Genomic DNA, 21,519 nt, shown 5'->3' on the forward strand with positions numbered 1-21,519 from the left:
AACTTTGAATGATCACTAAATGAACTATTGTAAGTTGAGGACTATCTGTACATGCTAGATTACGTTGTTAACATAGGATGACTTTAAAAAAACTTTATTTTATTTTGAGGCATCTTTTTGTCAACAAAAGATGGGTCCAAAGTGATAAGATTAATTCCATTCTTCTGATCAGAAAGGATCCTGACATGTAAAATGTAGTGAAATAAACCAAAGCTCTTCAGTTCTCCGACTTCAACTGAGAAATTAACTTTTTTCCATAGAAAAGCTGCACAGATAAAACACAGATAAGCAAAAATTTGCTGTTATGCGGTAAGGAAAATTTTAAAAACCTATACAGAATATAGGAAAATAGTTTTGACTTGCTGATTTCTTAATCATTTTCTTACTATTGAGAAGTATACTTTTAACTTAGCTGATCAAACCCAGACTGCTGCCCTATGAATATCTACATATAGAAACCCATTGCCAGAGCTTTGATGCTGATTTAACAAAGAAACTATGTCAGCCAGTTATTGTTCTGTGACCCACTTGCTTATGGAAGATTGAGTTATGAGAGACAAAAATCAGCCTTTTGCTTCTCAGGAGTACATTTTAGAAATTCTAAAATGTTTGTGCACATTAAACGTGTAGCAAATATATTCCATGGTATGACTGGGATATAGCAAAAAACCTGCTTGTTCATCTCCTACCCCTTGTGAAATTTGAAAATGCCCTTGACCATAAGGAAGAGTTAAAAGCATAGAACCACTATTTCTTTCTTCATTGAGAGGGCTCCTAGTTCTCTAGTTCTACTTGAGACCACAAATGTTAGAAAGATCATCTTTCAAATGAAGCAACTTACAAGAATTTGCCTAATATGTTCAAAGTATGTGGTAGTTAAGTGCCGGTCATATGAAGGCATAGTGTGTGATTGAGAGGAACAGCACACTAGTGCTGAGGAAATACCACTTATAACTACAATTGAGCTCAGAATTTTGGTTGCAAGTCATGGCAGTTGTTAAATCAAGTCAACATGTGTACAACAGCCATTAAATGAATCACTGTTGTCATTAAGCGTATAATGTAGGCTGTAAGTCCTAATCCAAACAGGCTTTTTTTTACTAGAAAATTGCAGGATGCTATATCAAGTCATTTGTAGATTTTGATGGTTTGTAAGTGTCTGGAGGCCAAGAATTATCTCTACTACAAAATCTGGCAGGCCAGATGCTTAGTATGTACGGACACATCAATGGATATGACAGTGGCTCCATGCTGAAGACCAACAGCAGGGAATTAAGATAATTGGTACTTTGATCATCTTTATCTTTGGGTCACCTTGGTCAGAGATGTTAATAGACACAGTCACCTTTAGAAAATTAATTTTCTCTATTCTCGCTTCTTGAAATCAGGAGAACTGACTCATCTTCCTGATGTTTTTTGTTTTAAATAGGTTAACCAACTCCCACCTTCAGATATATATTTTTTGGAATACCTGGGGATGCATGATCCAGTTCTTCTGCGATTGACTTTAACTCAGCCGTTCTGCTTCAATTTTCAACAATTCCTTTGTGAACTCCCCAAATTTATATTTATCAAAATGATTAATTATGATACTTTGTATGAAGGGCTTTCATCTTATTCTGCCTTGGCTGTTACACAGGCATTCTTGACTTACAACAGTTCATTTAGTGACCATTCAAAGTTGCAATGGCACTGAAAAAAGTGACTTATGACCGTTTTTCACACTCACAACCATTGCAGCGTCCCCATGGTCCTATGATCAAAATTCAGACACGTGGCAACTGACTCATATTTGACATTTGCAGTGTCCCAGGGTCCTGTGATCAGCTTTTTCAACCTTCTGATAAAATCAATGGGGAAGCTAGACTCTAACAACCGTATTACTAACTTAACAACTGCAGTGATTCACTTAACTGTGGCAAGAAAGGTTGTAAAATGGGGCAAAATTCACTTAACAAATGCTTCACTTAGCAACAAAAATTTTGGGCTCAATTGTGGTCATAAGTCGAAGACTACCTGTACTGTGATATTGTCAGTCTGAACATGTCAAATCTTTACACATCATGCAAAAACTTTAGGTAGCCACTAAGAATCAATGGCAACATGGCAACACATAATTGATCCACGATTTACCAGATATGCTAATGCTTTCAATGCCAAGCAGCCATCCTCAAGTGTGGTTGATTGGGAGGGACTATCAAGTTCATCCTGTGGCGTCCCTCTTCCCACCTGGTTGGTATCTGTAGTTATCTGACCCTTGATTAGCTTTCTGAGAGATATTTCCCTTACTGGTTGGCTGCAAGGATTTGGTAACCCTGCTAGAGACTCTTGGGCTTAAGTATCTGGTTTTGAAATGGTAAGAGGAACCCCTGAAGTGTTCTGGAGTAAAAACAGACTCACAGTACTGACAATGCTATCATTACTCCCTATAACCTTGTCAGTATCTACAGGAATCTTACCATATTCTGGACCCTGATAATTTGTTCCTGTGCTAGAAGAGTTCTTTCATCTATATTGATTTCTAGGAGGATCTGCCTTGAGGATGCAAACAGTACATATTTTAAACACATAACATCACAATAAACGTGGAAAAGAGTAAACTTACGTTGTAAGCAAGAATGCACCATCACTACATCTTTCTAGAGCTTTACGCGCTGGAGGTTTTGCAGCAAATTCCACAAAACCTTTGCCTGTTGCTCTACCACGATCATCTACGACAACAACCGCTCTTTCCACAGGCCCAAATTGAGAGAAGGCTTGTTCCAAAAGCTCATTGGAAACAACTGGTGAAAGATTCTTAACTGTTAAAGCAGCTCCATGGGTGGCAAATCGAATTCGGAGTGGCCTGCTCTTTAAAATGGTTCCATCAAGTTCTGCTTTTGCTATTTCAGCCAGGGTCCTGGACTCCTTTTCAAAAAAATTACAAAATACATACGCAATTATATTATGTGTAGATATTACATATAATTAAGAATTAACAATTACATGCATTTTAGGTTTATTCAGAACCTGTAAAGGTGTTTCAATATTTCCTTCTATTACTGCTTCCAGTGACAAGACAAGATGGTCATTTTTGCAGATTAAAAACTGCAGTGGCTGGTGGGAATCTTGCCAACAGTTGCATAGACAACAATTTCCAGATTATCTATCAGTTGCAACAGCTTGACTACAAAGGCTAAAACAAGGAATTCAAAACAATCTTTCCAGCTTTAAAGTAAATAAGGGACAAGACTCATTATAGTCACTGAAGTTTTAGTTAGATAAGCAATTATGCTTGAACAGGCATTCTTGTCTTCCTCACTGGTAATTAGCTTGATAAACCTCAAACCTATTGAATAAACCCAGACTAGAATTTATTAGATCCCTCTTATTAACTTTAAACTTTAAACATTTCTAGACAGTAATAGTAAAGTTTTTAATTTTAAAGGATTTAAACTGTTTTTCTAGTATCTCATCTAATCAGAAAAAACACAACCCCAAAAAAACTTACTTTACAGGTACAATCAGAGTTTATTTACATGGCCATTGAATACTGAATATTTTGGAATCTGCCTTCCAAGACATATATACATATAAATAAATAAATAAATAAATAAATAAATACATACATACATACATACAAATAATTTGCAGATGTAAACCTCTATTTCCCTAAGCAGACAGAGAATCTTTGTTACATGCCTTGTATTGGAACTAAACCATAATCTAATTAATTCACTAACAAGCTAACTAGGTCAAGGGTGTCTGTATTGCAACTTTTTTTCCATTGGCAGCAATGGGGTAGGCGCAATTTTGCCATCATGCATCTGGCCTGTGGGCCAGCAGTTTGACACCCATGAACTAGGTATATTTTATCACATGCATCCCCCCTATAGATTTAAATGTATTCACTGTTAGGGAAATCAATCTAGTCAGGACCAAGTAACCTGACTACCGTATATACTTGAGTATAAGCCGAATTTTTCAGCCCACTTTTTGGGCTGAAAAACTCCACTTCGGCTTATATTCCAGTCAACAAAAAAAAAGAACTGTCCGTTCGTTCGGAACAGGCTGCTGAGAGAAGCTGCCTCGCCTGCTGCGCCCCCAACAACCGCCGCTGCCGCTTTCCCCCCCCCATCGCTCACCCGCTGCCCCCGAAAATGCCGCTGCCGCTTTCCCCCCCATCGCTCACCCGCTGCCCCCGAAAATGCCGCTGCCGCTTTCCCCCCCCCATCGCTCACCCGCTGCCCCCGAAAATGCCGCTGCCGCTTTCCCCCCCCCATCGCTCACCCGCTGCCCCCGAAAATGCCGCTGCCGCTTTCCCCCCCCCATCGCTCACCCGTGCTTTCCCCCCCATCGCTCACCCGTGCTTTCCCCCCCCATCGCTCACCCGTGCTTTCTCTCCCCATCGCTCACCCGTGCTTTCCCCCCCCCATCGCTCACCCGTGCTTTCTCTCCCCATCGCTCACCCGTGCCGCCCCGAAAATGCCGCTGCCGCTCGCCCGCTTGCTCGCTTCCTCGCCCGGGGACCAGCACCAGCCAGCCAGCCCGCCGGCGAGAAGCCCGGCCCGGAGGTGAGGGGAGGGAGCGGAGTCGCTCACCCGTGCTTTCCCCCCCCCATCGCTCACCCGTGCTTTCTCTCCCCATCGCTCACCCGTGCTTTCCCCCCCCATCGCTCACCCGTGCTTTCTCTCCCCATCGCTCACCCGTGCCGCCCCGAAAATGCCGCTGCCGCTCGCCCGCTTGCTCGCTTCCTCGCCCGGGGACCAGCACCAGCCAGCCAGCCCGCCGGCGAGAAGCCCGGCCCGGAGGTGAGGGGAGGGAGCGGAGTCGCTCACCCGTGCTTTCCCCCCCCCCATCGCTCACCCGTGCTTTCTCTCCCCATCAAAGATTCTTGGAAGTAATGGTTGGAAAAGTTTGCAAGTCTTTGGGAAAGTTCAAGAAGTGAAAGGAATACCCTCCTCTTGAAAGACCAGATAAGGCAGACAGGGAGATGAAGAGTTCAACCGAGTTTCCTCTTTTGTTCAGGCATCTGCACCCGCTGCTTTTAAACTCGCCTGGCGCTGCAACGGCACCCGTTTCCCCCGGCGAGTTTTCCCTACCTGGCCCCTGCAGAATCGCGGCGGCGCCCCCGGAGAAGCCTACCCCGAGGCTGCGGCCGATTTTTCCTTCTCCTAGACTCTGCCGCCCAGAGCGTTGTTTCTCCCCCTCGTGCGTGCATGGGATGAGGCGAGAAACCAACAGCCTGCGTCCGTCTCTCTTTATGTATATTTCTGTATATATCTTATCTCGGGATCTAGACCTTTCGAAGGAGAAGGGGCGGCTGGAGTTCGTGAGTTGCTGTGGGACCCAAGGGTTGGGGGAAGAGAGATGGGAGGGAAAAGGGGAGAAACCTGCCGCTGGCTAGTTCTTTGTCTGATCGGGGAGCCTGAACAAAAGAGGAAACTCGGTTGAACTCTTCATCTCCCTGTCTGCCTTATCTGGCTTTTTGAAACGCACCACCGGCTGCTCCGTCCAGAAGCCCAGATTCGGGAGGGCTGCTTGGCTTCCACTTGAGCCCATCTATGTCCGCGGGCCCCCCCCCCACTACCCCTAGACCTCCGCCGCCGGCGGAGGCTGGATCCGCGCTCCGCAGCGGCAGGGCGCGGATCCAGCAGAAAGAAGCAGGCAGGCAAGGCACGGAGATCCGGAGACCTGCTGATGATTGGGGAGGTTTGGGCACCTCCCCAAACCTCGGCAGGTCTTCGGATCTCCGTGCCTTGCCTGCCTGCTTCTTTCTGCTGGATCCGCGCCCTGCCGCCGGCAGAGGCTTGTGGAGCACGGATCCAGCCTCCGCCGGCATGCAGGCAAATCCTGCTAAAGGGCTTTCCCCCCCCCCCACACTGGATCCGCGCTCCGCAAGCCTCTGCCGGCGGCAGGGCGCGGATCCAGCAGAAAGAAGCAGGCAGGCAAGGCACGGAGATCCGAAGACCTGCCGAGGTTTGGGGAGGTGCCCAAACCTCCCCAATCATCAGCAGGTCTCCGGATCTCCGTGCCTTGCCTGCCTGCTTCTTTCTGCTGGATCCGCGCCCTGCCGCTGCGGAGCGCGGATCCAGCCTCCGCCGGCGGCGGAGGTCTAGGGGTAGTGGGGGGGGGGCCCGCGGACATAGATGGGCTCAAGTGGAAGCCAAGCAGCCCTCCCGAATCTGGGCTTCTGGACGGAGCAGCCGGTGGTGCGTTTCAAAAAGCCAGATAAGGCAGACAGGGAGATGAAGAGTTCAACCGAGTTTCCTCTTTTGTTCAGGCTCCCCGATCAGACAAAGAACTAGCCAGCGGCAGGTTTCTCCCCTTTTCCCTCCCATCTCTCTTCCCCCAACCCTTGGGTCCCACAGCAACTCACGAACTCCAGCCGCCCCTTCTCCTTCGAAAGGTCTAGATCCCGAGATAAGATATATACAGAAATATACATAAAGAGAGACGGACGCAGGCTGTTGGTTTCTCGCCTCATCCCATGCACGCACGAGGGGGAGAAACAACGCTCTGGGCGGCAGAGTCTAGGAGAAGGAAAAATCGGCCGCAGCCTCGGGGTAGGCTTCTCCGGGGGCGCCGCCGCGATTCTGCAGGGGCCAGGTAGGGAAAACTCGCCGGGGAAAACGGGTGCCGTTGCAGCGCCAGGCGAGTTTAAAAGCAGCGGGTGCAGATGCCTGAACAAAAGAGGAAACTCGGTTGAACTCTTCATCTCCCTGTCTGCCTTATCTGGTCTTTCAAGAGGAGGGTATTCCTTTCACTTCTTGAACTTTCCCAAAGACTTGCAAACTTTTCCAACCATTACTTCCAAGAATCTTTGATGGGGAGAGAAAGCACGGGTGAGCGATGGGGGGGGGGAAAGCACGGGTGAGCGACTCCGCTCCCTCCCCTCACCTCCGGGCCGGGCTTCTCGCCGGCGGGCTGGCTGGCTGGTGCTGGTCCCCGGGCGAGGAAGCGAGCAAGCGGGCGAGCGGCAGCGGCATTTTCGGGGCGGCACGGGTGAGCGATGGGGAGAGAAAGCACGGGTGAGCGATGGGGGGGGAAAGCACGGGTGAGCGATGGGGAGAGAAAGCACGGGTGAGCGATGGGGGGGGAAAGCACGGGTGAGCGATGGGGGGGGAAAGCACGGGTGAGCGATGGGGGGGGAAAGCACGGGTGAGCGATGGGGGGGGAAAGCACGGGTGAGCGATGGGGGGGGAAAGCACGGGTGAGCGATGGGGAGAGAAAGCACGGGTGAGCGATGGGGGGGGAAAGCACGGGTGAGCGATGGGGGGGGAAAGCACGGGTGAGCGATGGGGGGGGAAAGCACGGGTGAGCGATGGGGGGGGAAAGCACGGGTGAGCGATGGGGGGGGAAAGCACGGGTGAGCGATGGGGAGAGAAAGCACGGGTGAGCGAAAGAAGCAGGCAGGCAAGGCACGGAGATCCGGAGACCTGCTGACGTTTGGGGAGGTTTGGGGAGGTGCGCGCGCACCTCCCCAAATCTCCCCAAACTTCGGCAGGTCTCCGGACGGCGGCGGCTTGGGAGAGGTGCGCGCGATCCTGGAAGCACCGAAGCCTCGGCCGCGCGCAAGTCCTCGGTAAGTTCCGGGCGGTCACTTGCTTCGCGTCTCCTGAGGGAAGGGGGGGCGACTGGAGCGGGCGTGTTTCCTCGCCTGCTGGGCGCCGCGATTTGCCCAGGGAACGCGCGGGCCCCGAATGGCAGCGTGGAACGAGGAAGCGGACAGCCAGGGCTTCCCCGAGAGCCGCGGCCACACAGGGTATTCCTGTGTATTCAGGCTTGCAAAATGGCGGATCGAGCCTCTGCTGGCGGCGGAGGCTTGCAGAACGGCGGATCGGCTTATACTCGAGTCACGAACTTTTTCCAGTTTTTGGGGGTGAAAATGGGGGTCTCGGCTTATACTCGAGTCGGCTTATACTCAAGTATATACGGTATATTATAGCATATACAATAGTGATCAAGGAAGGGACTGACTGGGGAAACATTAAGTTCACATTGAGCCAGGAAGCTCACAAAACAGATGCATGATTTTTGTAAGCATAACATGTATAAAGAACACATCTATGCCTCCCTAAGTGCTGGAAAAATAATAAAATAAGTGGACTGAGAAAATTAAAACACCAGATCATCTCTCTCTCTCTCTCTCTCTCTCTCTCTCTCTCTCTCTCTCTCTCTCTGTGTGTGTGTGTGTGTGTGAGAGAGAGAGAGAGAAAGGGGGGGGGAATCTGTGATTTCTACAAATCCACCCTTATTTGATGGCACTTAATCAATGAATCAAAATAAAATACATATTTCTATTCATGTTTCTTCCTCACAAAAAATTGAGCCAAAATGGAAAGGGGGGGAGGAGGAAGTCATCTGCTAAAACTCATTGTCCTTTTATATATATGTACACACATCCATACACATAGCTTAAATGAGCTATGAACTTTCTATCTCAGTTCTCTATCAAAATTTAAATAAAAGCTACAAATGAAAATAATCTGAGACTCAACAGATATTCCTTCTCAATAGAAAGTAAAAGCAGAGTATATAACTTTTTTCAATGTTTTAATTAACACCTATCAAATTATAGCTAAGAACAAGCTATAGCTGTCAAAATGAGTGTTCGGCCGTAGTGGTAAGCCACAGCACATTTGTGTTTTGCCTTGAACTATGCCTTGGATAATTAAAGTTAAAGCTAGTATTAGTCACACTAGCATTAATACAAAATGAGAATACAAAACAACTCATTTAAAAAAATTAGTATGCCCTCCAAAACTAATCAAATCATCAATCAGATTTTTCTTAAAATGTACCTGAATTAGCATAAAAGCTCAGAAGAATTGAAGCACACAAAACAATTATGTATTATACTAAGTTTTCAGCAAAAACAAAATAAAAATTAGCATACCCATAACCCAACTGGTCTGAAAGTCTGTTTAAATAAGCCAGCTCCATTTTTAATTTAAATGGGTATAGGAACACTATGGACCAATTTTCAGCCATACCCACTGCTCCAGTTGCATTATCAGAACAACTTTATTCTTTACATACCCTGGAATGTGCCGGTTTCTTAGTTTTACTAAGACAACCCCTTCCAACCATTCAGATCCAGATATTTCAGTAAATTCAAAAAGGTGGTCTTGATCTAGAGATTTATTAATCACATATATATGGCTACCCATCTTACAAGTTATAGATGTTTAAAGATAATAAAAATACCTAAACTACGATCAAACACTTCCACAGTTCTAAGAGGCTCTTAAGAAGAAACTAACGGAACATTTCCAAAATAAACCATATTTAACAGGAAATCTAAAGTAACAGCAAAGTATTATAAACTAATGTCTTCTTAGAAAAGTATTAATCTTTAGAAAATGTTAAGTAGATAAGACTGCAAGGGTTATGAGAGCCAGTTCTATTGATAATGCTATGCTTTACTTTCAATAAACGAAGCAATTGTAAAGAACATAGTTTTTTAAAACAGAGTCCTCCCCATAAACAGTTTAATATTTATCAGTAGAAGCTAAAGATGCTTTGGAAAGTACTATGAGTCACTGTACTGTTCTATGTCATCTTCCTAAAGGATATCAATACACAAACTGGAAGAATACAATTTTTTTCCAAAAAAAAAAGATATAATTTTTTTTAAATCCCATTTATATCCCGCCCTTCTCCGAAGACTCAGGGCGGCTTACAATCTAAGCACAAATCAATGTGCTTAGCAATAGCCTTCATTCTATGTATATGCCTGCTTATTAGGGCTTTCAGGACACCCCCCCCAAGCGGCATTATTACAAAGTCAGCTTATTGCCCCCAACAATCTGGGTTTCAGAGATCGACTTTTTTTCTGCATATTTTTATTGCTGCGTGCCTCCCGAAAGATGGAGGAGAAAAGCTCCTGGAGGTATTATGACGATGGTAGAAACTGTTTTATTATTTTGTAAGAAAATACAGAACCATGCCCCTCTCTGCAATACTGCGTCTAGAAAAGTATACTTCAATTATTAGAGAGCAACGGCGACCAACACGTGGACAAAGAACTGAAGGAAAGCGCAAACAGCAGCAACACGTAGAACCCCTTTTAGGGATGGTCGCCGCAATACTGAATTTCAGTAACGCTTTATTTAACTTCATTTCACCACTGGGAAGAGTACTTTAAAAGCAGCGTTTCCCAACCTTAGGAACTTGAAGATGCGTGGACTTCAACTCCCAGAATTCCCCAGCCAGCATAGCTGGCTGGGGAATTCTGGGAGTTGAAGTCCACGCATCTTCAAGTTCCTAAGGTTGGGAAACGCTGCTTTAAAGGAAACTCCATTTAAACCGGGCAAATCTTTGAACGTTTCAATAGCGGCGCCCGCGTTGTAAATACTCGCGAGTTTCAACCTCAGCCAAAGGAAGGAAGGACAAAGCGATCAGGGCGGCCTGGCTCACGCCCGGCCCCTGAAGCGGGAGGGGGGGGGCTCCAGGCTCCGCCGCTAGCGGCAAAATCCCCCCCTCCAGGGAGGAGGCGGGCATGTTTCACGAGAGACATGCAGTTATTTCACGGGGAGGGGAGAAATCTCCTTCGCGCCCTCACACAAGCGCCAAGAATGGCGGGCGCAGCTTCTCACCAGGCGGATGAAGCCGAAGCCGCGGTCGCGGTTAATGAAGACCTCGCTGGGCTCCCCGTAGCGCTCGAAAAGGCGTTTAAAATCCTCTTCGGTGATGTCGGTGGGAAGGTTCCCGACGAAGAGGCGACATCTTTGCGTATAGCTCTTCTCGCCGGGCTTGAGGAAGCTCTTAATGTCGACGGTAAAGCCTCTGCTGCTTTCCTCCTCTTCTTCCTTCACCATCGCTCTAGCGGCGGCCAAAGCTTCATTCTCGGACGACTGCTCCAAACCCCTCAGTGCCTTCATAGGGCCGCCGCCCACCATGCTCATCGGAGGAGCCGACGCCGGAGAACTGTTTTCAATCCTCACTTGCTTGAGGTTCCTGCTGGCGGACATAGCTCGAGTTTTCTAACCGTGCGGATCACAAATAAGACCGAAAGGAGGGAAAGAAAACGCACCAAGAGCTCTCCGCTCAATCGCTGCTTTTTTTCCGATTGCTGTAAAGAAGGAGAAGGGGAGGGGAAAAAAAGAAAGTCCAAAATGGCGGCAAGATCACTACCCACAGACGACTAGTAACATCGCCCCGCCTCTCGCTTTCTTGGTGCGCATGTGCACAGGATTTGAAACGCTACCAGGCATCATGTTCGAGTAAGAATCGGGGCGCGCCTGCGCAATACGCTTCCGATAGAGTGGCAGGAAGACCCCGCCTTTTTACTTGAGGCGTGCTTTAGCATGAATTGCTGGGAAACATCACAATTATCCGAGTTCACAAAGCAAAGTAGTGTAGTTTATACAAACATAACAAACCAGAATAAAGCAAAATATATTAATGGGACCCTAGAAAATATGAGGCCTTTCCTATCACTGCACAAATGTTTAAAATGCTCGTAGTTGGAACTGTTGTTGCTGTTAGTTGTGAAGTGGTGTCCACCCATTGCGACCCCATGGACAACGTTCCTCCAGGCCTTCCTGTCCTCTACCATCTTCTGGAGTCCATTTAAGCTCACACCTACTGCTTCAGTGACTCCATCCAGCCACCTCATTCTCTGTCATCCCCTTCTCTTGCCCTCAATCTTTCCCAGCATTAGGCTCTTCTCCAGTGAGTCCTTCCTTCTCATTAGGTGGCCAAAGTATTTGAATAGTTGGAACTAATTCTGCATATCTGGCTGCCAAGCTAAGTCCTTCGTGTTCTCTCAGCTTGATTATTGTTGAAGGAAAAGTCTTCATCTTGGTTCAGTCTAAGCCGGAAATAAATAACATGGCAACTGTGCAGTGGGCACAAAACTTCAAGGCTAAGAATGATTACAGATTAAAATATGTGACCTTAAAAGACCTTTTGTGGCAAGGAGTATGAATAAGACTAGATTAGTTACATAGGAGGGCTATCCATGTGACCTGCATGTGCTAGTACTGTAGTGATTCTGCACTTCCACATTCCCATTCACTATCAATCAGAATAGAGCTGGAAGGGAATGTTATGTACTGAGATTAACAGTTAATGTGTTTTGATTTAAATGTGTCTCCAACTGTTTTAGAGGGAAACAAGTTTGTATTTGAGCAGGAAAACCAGCTTTGAATTTGATTGGTTGCCACCTAGTGACAGCACGTCAGTCTTGTTGGTTGAATTCAGTTCTGTTCTTCTCACCAATAAACGTGTTGCATTAGATCAGTCTGGTCAATGTCTCCAAGAACCCACAACAGAACAGGGACGTTGGAGGTCTTCATCTACTCCAGTCCCCTGCTCAAGCAGGAGACCCTATATCTTGTCAGACAAGTGGCTGTCCAGTCTCTTCTTTAAAAAATTGAGTGATAAAGCACCCACAATGTCTGAAGGAAAGCTGACTTGAAAAACTGGATCAATAGCTACAAACTGTTCAGAAAAATGGTAATAAAAGTTTTAGTTTTTAATAACTTCCTAAAGTCTTGTAATCAAAAAGGCAAGTCTGCTGTCCAGTTGGGGATTACTGATGGAGATCATTCAAGAGCAACAGTGCTGCCACACAGAAACAAGTGATTAGTCCTGGTTCATTTCATCTAGAAATGTAGGATTAACTAACAGGTGTTCTAATGAAATCTAGTATGTTTGGCTTATATTTTCGGACGTCTGCAGCCATTAACTGTAGATATTCAGGTGCCAACCATTAAAGATTAACACCAACATCCTAAATTGCACTCAGTGCTATCAATTACGTATTATATGCTCCCAATATCAGGAGCATATAAGAACAAGGCTTCTACATGACAATATCTAAAATGGGAATTAACTGGGGAGAAAATTAGCTTTTCCTAGACTTTTAATACCTAAGAAATTTCTGTTAGAACAGATTCTTGATCAGCAACTTTGTGTTTAAAATGGTGGCTATTATGGAATGGGTTATGTAAATGGGTGATAAATATTTAATTTTGATTATTTTATTTCTATAAATTATTTCATAATTTTTCTTTGCCATGCAAACTTTTAAAGATTTATTCCAATAAGAACACTTCATAATATTTATAATCTATCTTATACCAATGAGCTTCCTATTGGTGTTGTTGTTTAAATACTATGGAAACAGAATGCTAGATGAAATTATTTTCATCCATATCCAACATAGTTCTCCTTTTGTTCCTCTAAAAAATTCAGAATGGAATAGATATTGATGGCAACTCTGTTGAAATTTTGAAGACTAACCCAAGAACATAAACTTGAACCCAACTAGCTATGTCTTGTTTTATCCATTCTGTCAAGAGAAAAATGGTGATTTCACTATCAGATAAGTAATTCTCTACAGTCCTAGTTATATTGTCTTCTTGAATGTTTTTAATTATTACCAGATGCAGAATCAGTCTTGCATGTCTAAGTGACAAATAGAAGTTTCATTTCACAAGTCAATGAAGCTTGTAAAAGATTTTTTAAAGTAGTGCCACACAGACTATGTTACAAGTAGTTTTTTTACTATAATTGGTTACAATACCAATTTTATCTTATATAGAAATGGTCTGTTCATATTTCTACATGCGTTGCAGATTGCATTGCCTTTAATGAAGCAAAAGTAATTGCATTTTTTTTCTTTCTATATTAGTTTCCAAAACATTTTGTTCACCAATGCATTTGTATACCAAGAATTATCTTTCTTTTTCTTATATTATTTTGGGAAATAGTTGACTTAAATTTTCTTGCCTTTGTATTTCTCATATTATAAAAATATTACATATATTTCTGAGAATTGATTTATTCAGGTTGAATAATTTAAAAAAAAAGAAAAATAGAGCAGTTTCTGCCCTCTAGTGGACTTGTCTTATTAAATATGAAGCATATTTTCTCTCCTCCAAGTTTAGGATTGTAATGGAAGGTTCATATGATATTACTATGTCAGTTTTATTTGAAATTTCAGTCAGATTTTCATTTTGAGAGGATTAACACACTTTGCTATGTGATACTTTTTATATTCTATGAATGGTAGCTATGGCCTGGATAACTGAGTCTGCAAACTTTAAAATATACTTTAAATTAAATGATGTGCAAAATTGCTTTGTTTTTGGACTGGAACCGGACACTTAAATGGATATACATAGTCCTTGACTTAACAACAGTTCATTTAGTGACCACCCTAAGTTACAAAGGCACTGAAAAAAGTGACTTATGTCTGTTTTTCTCACTTAAGACAGCTGGAACATCCTCATCAAAATTCAAATACTTGGCAATTAACTCATATTTATGACAGTTGCAGTGTCCCAGGGTCACATGATCCCTTTTTGCGACCTTCTTATAAGCAAAGTCAATGGGGAAGCCAGATTCATTTAACAATGTGTTATTAACTGTGGCAAATTAACTGTGGCAAGGTGGTAAAATGGAGCAAAATTACTTAACTCTCACTTAGCAACAGAAATGTGGGCTCAGTTGTGGTTGTAAGTTGAGGACTACATGTACTTCATTTTGTGAATGTTAATGATAGTCTTCTAAAATAGCAGATATACAGAAAAAACAATAACATGATTTCAATGCAATATAAATGTTCAATTATAAGAAACAAATAAATAAATCACAGTAAATTCTTGTTATTTGCAATAGTTCTTTGAAATAGTTGCAAATACTGAACCACTGCAGAAGTAGGTTTCTGCCAGCCTCTGGTCACATCATTTTCATCATTTGATCAATACATAATCTTATCTTATGTGTCTTTCTGTTTAAGGATACCTTATATAATATGTGTGTGTGTTTCTTACAAATAAAATGCTAAAATAAATGAACAAAGATTAAGCATTTAAAATTTTATTTTAGAAAACTCTTACTTTTCATGATCACTTTTAACTAATGAGACCACTAAGAGAAGGCAGATGTGCACAGAATGGCAACTCAGCACGTCTATGAAAAATGGAAACATGTTGTGAGTATTGATTTGGGGGTTACAAATAAATTATAACAAATAGGCAAATTCACAAATACCATAAATAACAATGACTGCCTGTTACATATAGTCCTTGCTTAACAACTGGTTGCTTAATGAGCATTCATAATTAAAACATAGAATATAAAATCATAGGGCTGGAAGGGACCTCAGAGGTATTCTAGTCCAACCCCTGCTCAAGGCAGGAAATCTTACCATTCCAGTCAAATGGTTGTCCAGTTCATTTCTGAAAACTTCCAGTAATGGAGCACCCAGACCACAAAAAAGTTTCTTAAAACCTATCCTTGAAGTTACAATTGCCATGCACCCCCTCCCATGGCCATGTGGTCACATTTTGAGCACTTGGCAACACCTTGCATTTGCAGTTGGTTTCATGTTCCACGATCCGATGATTGCAACTTGCTACTTTTCTCTGGGTTTCCAGCAAAAGTGTTTAATGATTGTGGTGAATCACTTTATGTCCATCATAAAAACTGTTGTAAAATGAAGTCAAGTCATGCAGTGACCTGCTTAACAATTGGTAATGACTTATGACCAAAATTCCAGAATCAGTTGTGGTTCTGGAATTATTAATTGTTGTTCATTGAGAACTATTGGCTATTTTAAATTAAACACTTAGAGCAGTGGTGTCAAACTGCCAGCCCACGAGGCAGTTGCATCATGCAAAGGCCGCACCCACCCCAGCTCCGGCAATGCAAAAAAAGTAATACGTCGCAACACATCATGTGATCCAGTGAGTTTGACATCGGTGCCTTAGAGGGTGATAAAAATAAATAATTAGGTAGTTTCTATTCATAAACATCTACTCTAAAAGACATAAGAAGGGTAATGAAATGGAGAGAAGAAGCCCATGATGAAGTGGTAGGTTTACATATCTCTATCTAGGCTGCCATCTTTTCTGTCCTCTATTTTCCTTTGCTTCTCAAACTAATTAAATGTATTCATAATGACTAAATGAGTATATTTATCTAGTTTCCTTGGCAACTGTACAGAAGTAGTTTGCCACTGCCTTCTTAAAGCATGTTTTTAAAACTTTTCTGTCTATCCTACAACCCTTAGATTTTAGGGTGGTCACCATCCAAGTACTTAAATCTGCTTTTTTCCAAGGTTAAGTGGCAGAGGACATATGATCAAGGTTTAATCTGCAGTTTCTCTCTCCCCTGCTACCAAGATATTCAATAGAACATCTTTCGTGACAGCTAGAGGAGGATTCCTCATGTGAAACTGGATAGTAGCAACTTGTGTTTCTTCTCCTCAAAGGGGAATACATACATACATTCCATGATTTCACAGAATTATTCTCAATGTATTAAATGTTTATAATCCATTTTTTAGCTGGAAAAGCTGGCTTCATATAAAACAGGGCTTTTCAACCAGTGGTACATTGTCACCTGGCAGTGGTATGCGACCATCCTAGAAAAGTGGTAGCGAGGGAGGGGAATGAGCTGAACTGGTGGCAGCACTGGACAAGCCTGAGTGAGAGATGGCTGGAGCTGCAGGGCTCTCAGGGCTCAGCGGAAGCGCCAGGATCAGCACCAGGCTCCAGCTGGAGCTCAGCGCTGATCCTGGCACTTCTGCTGAGCCCAGAAGTGCCGATCAGCTGGAATGTTGCAGCATCTCCAGGGTCTTGTGATTTAGATTCAGATGCTTGGCAACTGATTCATATTTATGATGGTCACAGTGTCCCAGGGTCATGTGAAGTGACCAAAACCTGCTGCAACCACCCAGCAGATGGAGGGGGGATAAAAACTAAACACCCCACCCCCACCCCACCTGCTGCCAATCCTCAACAGAAATGCTCACAACAATGAAAAACTCGGACAGGAGGAAGAGCACCGCCAGGCAGGCAGTCAGGTGTCTTGCTTGGCTGTGGCTTGGGGGGCACTTTTTTCAGTGCCACTGTAACTTCGAACAGTCACTAAGCGAACTGTTGTAAGTTGAGGACTACCTGTACTTCATCACTTTTTTCCTTTTTTTTTGGTCATCAAGTTTTTGACACCTTGCTAGGCGACTGGTGGTACTTGGATATTGCCATATCCTAAAAGTAGTACAATGGGTGAAAAGGTTGAAAAGCCCTGATATAAAAGACTCTTTCAGCTTACAACTTAAAAAGATACAACACAAAATAAAAAAAAATACAGGGGAAAAAATGGAGAGTAAGAATGTAATTAAGGCACATTGCCAGGATTAGTGTTCTACAACAGTGCTTTTTATTCACCTATTCCTTCTGGCAACTTAATGTCATATCTAATCCAATCTCAAAATTCCATGTTCCTATTTAATTAACCACTTCATCCGTCCCTGTAACAGCCCTCAGTTGTGCACTATGGAAAATCTGTCCCTGAATATAATAAGATAATGGCTTAGTGATGAGAATCACTTGGAACCCATCCCCCAAGATACTTAGTACAAACTCAGTTCTGAAGTTTCAACACCTGCTCCCTCCATGGTCACATGACTGCACTTCAGGCATTCGGCAAATAGAACATGCTAGCCTCCATCATGATAACACAACATTAGCAGGACAAGAGGGGATTATATAATTAATTATGTAATAGCTTACTGTTATATATGAACCCAGCCATTCAGAGCTCTGACTGAAATGCTGTAATTATCCAAGCACCTGGTGTCTTACCTGGTTGCTGTATTATAGCTCATGGAAAACTGAAGCTGGTGGGAAATAATTATCTAAATTTTAAGGCGATCTTTTTAATCAATTATATTTTTTGAGGCTCTAAAACACTAATTTATCTCACTGTCATTGCCACCAACTGAGAACAGATTCAAAATAATTTTTATATACAGCTTTGCAACAAGCTCAGAAGTTCATTCTTTCTATACCCTTTTTTTAGTACAAGTATTTAACATTGCATCTGCAGATGCTTCAATAGTGGCCTTCAGCTCTTCTGCATTGTTCGGACTCATGTCTCTCATCTTTCTCTTGGCAACGCCCCATAGATTCTCTATGGGGTTCAGGTCAGGCGGGTTTGTTGGCCAATCAAGCACAGTAATCCCACGGTCATTGAACCAGGTTTTGGTGCTTTTGGCAGTGTGGGCAGGTGCCAAGTCCTGCTGGAAAATGAAGTCAGCATCCCCATAAAGCTCGTCTGCAGAAGGAAGCATAAAGTGCTCCAAAATCTTCTGGTAGACGGCTGCATTGACCCTGGACTTAATGAAGCACAGTGGACCAACACCAGCAGATGACATGGCTCCCCAAATCAACATAGACTGTGGAAACTTCACACTGGACTTCAAGCATCTTGCAGTGTGTGCCTCTCCGTTTTTCCTCCAGACTCTGGGTCCTTGGTTTCCAAATGAGATGCAAAAGTTGCTCTCATCAGAAAAGAGGACTTTGGACCACTGAGCAACAGACCAAGTCTGTTTTTCTTTAGCCCAGGTAACACGCTTCTGATGTTGTTTGTTGTTCAGGAGCGGCTTTTCAAGAGGAATACGAAATTTGAAGCCCATGTCCAGGATCCGTCTGTGTGTGGTGGCTCTTGATGCACTGACTCCAGCCTCAGTTCACTTCTTGTGAAAGTCCCCAACACTTTTGAATGGCCTTTTCCTGACAATCCTCTCCAGGCTGCAGTCATCCCTGTTGCTTGTGCACCTTTTTCTTCCACACTTTTCCCTTCCACATAACTTTCTATTAATGTGCTTTGATACAGCACTTTGGGAACATCCAACTTCTTTGTGAGGCTTTCCCTCCTTATGGAGGGTGTCAATGATGGTTTTCTGCACAACTGTCAGGTTAGCAGTCTTCCCCATGATTGTGATTCCTACTGAACCAGACTGAGAGACCATTTAAAGGCTCAGGAACCCTTTGCAGGTGTTATGGCTTAATTAGCTGATTAGAGTGGGACACTTTGAGCCTAGAATATTGCACCTTTTCACAATATTCTAATTTTCTGAGATTGTGGATTTGGGGTTTTCATGAGCTGTAAGCCATAATCATCACAATTATGACAAATCACGGCTTGAACTATCTTGCTTTGCATGTAATGAGTCTATCTCATATATTAGTTTACCCTTTTAAGTTGCATTACTGAAATAAATGAATTTTTGAACAATATTCTAATTTTTCGAGTATCACCTGTAGATGGATTTTGGCAGTGATTCGTTCTTGAGAGCGGCGACTGCCCTTTTACCTCTTAAAGAGACATTGGTTCACTCCTCAAGTAACCATCGATGGATTCAAACATACTGGACAATTGCACTCTAGTGTCCAACCTCCCTTTTTTAGTGAAGGTTATGCAGAAGGTGGTTGCACAGCAGCTTCAGCAATCACAGGATTAAGTAGATGAGGCCTGGACATGGGACAGAAACACATTGGTCATCTTTTTGAATGCTCTCTGGCTGAAGTGTGATGGGGTAGTACTTTCATCTTGGTTCTACGTCAGCTCTCAGTCAATTTTAATACCATCAACGCGGTATCCTTTTGGATCAGCTCTGAGGAGTGGGAGTGGAGGGCACAGTATTGTGCCGGTTCTCTTCTTAAGGTGCTAAAACTAATCAGTGTGGACCAGGAGTAAGAGATCCTGCTCTCAGCTCCTATTATGTGGTATGCCAGAGTTTGATGCTGTCCCGTTTAACATCTACACAAAAGTTCTGGGGAATATCTTCCATCACCACAAGATGAGGTACATCAGTGTGCTGATGATACTCAATTATATCTCTCAATTTGGCAAATTAAGCAGTGCTGTGGATATCCTGTGTTGGTGCCTAGAGGCTGTAGAGGTCTGGTTAAGGAACAGCAAGCTTCCACGGACTCCTGGCAAGACAGAGTGACATGGATTTAGGGTATACCAAGTCCAGGACCTTTACCATCTTTGGTTCTGGATTGGATTACACTATCCCAAATGGACCCAGTGTGTAATCTGGGATCCTTCTGGACATACAACTCCTGTCTAAGGAGTTCTTGGCAGTCTTGACTGTAAAGTAGCGTGGGCGCACACAGAGACGGACACTCAGCTGTGTGATAACTTCTTTATTGAGGTCAGGAACAAAGCTGGGGAAAGGGGGGTTACCTGGCATATCTTTATACCTGCCCAGGTGAATACCAACCAATGGATTCAAACCTGGGCTTCCCGCCAGTGCAGGTGACCAATAGATTTAAACCCTGGCTTCCCGCCAGAGCTGGCCATAGCCCGGGGCTGTCAAACTTGTTCAAACTAGGCTTTCCCGCCAAATGCGGTTATAGCCTGGAGCTGTCCAGCCCCCTGCTGTGCTGACAGCCTGTGTATGCTTTAGCTGCATACACTACATTGACCAGGATGGGTTTTGCACAACTTCATGTTGTATGCAAGTGTGCCCATTATTGGATCATGAGACTCTGCTCACAGTCACTCATGTCCTTGTCATCTCCCAAACTACTGTAATGTGCTGCACATAGGACTGCTGATGAAGAATATTGGAAGCCTTAGCTGGTGGAAAATTCAGCAGCACAGGCAATCATGTACATCCTTAGATGGACACACATTATACATCTGCTCTGTGACCTGCATTGGTTGCCATTTTGCTTCAGATTCCAATTCAAGGTGCTGATTTTGACCTTTAAAGCCCTATAACGGCCTCTTTGCTATTATATCTATTCATTCCAGCAGGCAAGGAATGCTACAGGTCCTGTCTGTGAAAGAGTCCCATCCGATGGGACCTAGAAAGTGAGCTTTTTCTATGGTAGCACCTATCTTCTGGAACATCATCCCTCCTTAGGTAAGATTAGCCACATTCCTTATGGCCTTCCAGAAAAGCTTCAAAATGTGTGATTTTTTTTTTAGCAAGCTTGCGGATCTTCTGAACCAGTTTTCAGCAAGCTGGTCATAATGTACCAGTAGTAACATCTGTCTTCTCATGGTCTGTTTTATTCTTGTTCTTCTTCTTACTCCATTCTTGTTTTAATATGTTTGTAAAATATTTCAATTCCTGGTTTTATTGTATGCTTTCCAGTCAATTGAGGAAAAATAGATTATAAATATAAATTTGACAAACAAATATTCCTGTTTTCTATTAATTTCCTAATCAATTAATTTAAACATGGTCTCAGTAACAACCTAAACCTGGTACTTCCATAGAATTTCTATCTCCTTTTTTATTTGCCAAATGCTGTTTTTTTAATTTTTACTTCCTATCTTTACATCAGTAAATAATAATTCCATGAGCTGGGATATGGGCATAATAATTTATCTAGTCTTGCTTTTGTGTAAAATAGTTTATTGCTTCTACTTGTTTCTGCCTATCTGCCCATTAAAAAATTTCTTTTAATTTTTCTCTTTCAAAATTTGAAACATTGCCTGAACTACATTTTGCTCATTATTTCTGAATGTTTTTCTCTCATTGTTCTGGATTTCAGTTGAAAAATTAGAAAATTTATATTTAGAAATTAAAACTTACTATACCCAGGTTATGACAAATATTACATAAATATACCTGTAGCATCTAAATCTAACAGATATATACATTCAGGCTTTCATATTTCATTTCATATTTTATTTGTCTGAAATGGTATAGGCTTTCCTGCCTTAGCAAAGAGTTGGACTAGATGACCTCCAAGGTCCCTTCCAACTGTGTTA

At 43.3% G+C, this 21,519-nt stretch overlaps 2 protein-coding genes across 16 annotated transcripts in view; both read right to left on the bottom strand.

The window, feature by feature from the left end:
- PSPC1 (paraspeckle component 1) overlaps positions 1-11,227 on the bottom strand; it is a 61,231-nt gene extending 50,004 nt beyond the window's left edge. For 12 of the 15 annotated variants that reach the window (XR_014026458.1, XR_014026459.1, XR_014026460.1 and 9 more), the window contains exons 1-2: positions 10,581-11,227; positions 2,606-2,907 (exon numbers count right to left, since the gene is read on the bottom strand). Coding sequence is in view for 2 of the 15 variants with exons in the window: in XM_081327921.1 (XP_081184047.1) it covers positions 2,606-2,907; positions 10,581-10,955 (677 nt within the window). In the remaining 13 variants the exon portion in view is untranslated. The remainder of the gene's footprint in view (positions 1-2,605; positions 2,908-10,580) is intronic. The other 3 variants (XR_014026469.1, XR_014026470.1, XM_081327920.1) reach the window with 2 other exon arrangements.
- A 154-nt stretch (positions 11,228-11,381) lies between these two features.
- Positions 11,382-21,519, bottom strand: part of CRYL1 (crystallin lambda 1) — a 262,310-nt gene continuing 252,172 nt past the window's right edge. The window contains exon 9 of the transcript XR_014026242.1: positions 11,382-11,456. The gene's annotated coding sequence lies outside the window, so the exon portion shown is untranslated. The remainder of the gene's footprint in view (positions 11,457-21,519) is intronic.

Source organism: Vipera berus (genome assembly GCF_964194415.1).
Source record: "Vipera berus genome assembly, chromosome: 4".
Classification (NCBI taxonomy): domain Eukaryota; kingdom Metazoa; phylum Chordata; class Lepidosauria; order Squamata; family Viperidae; genus Vipera; species Vipera berus.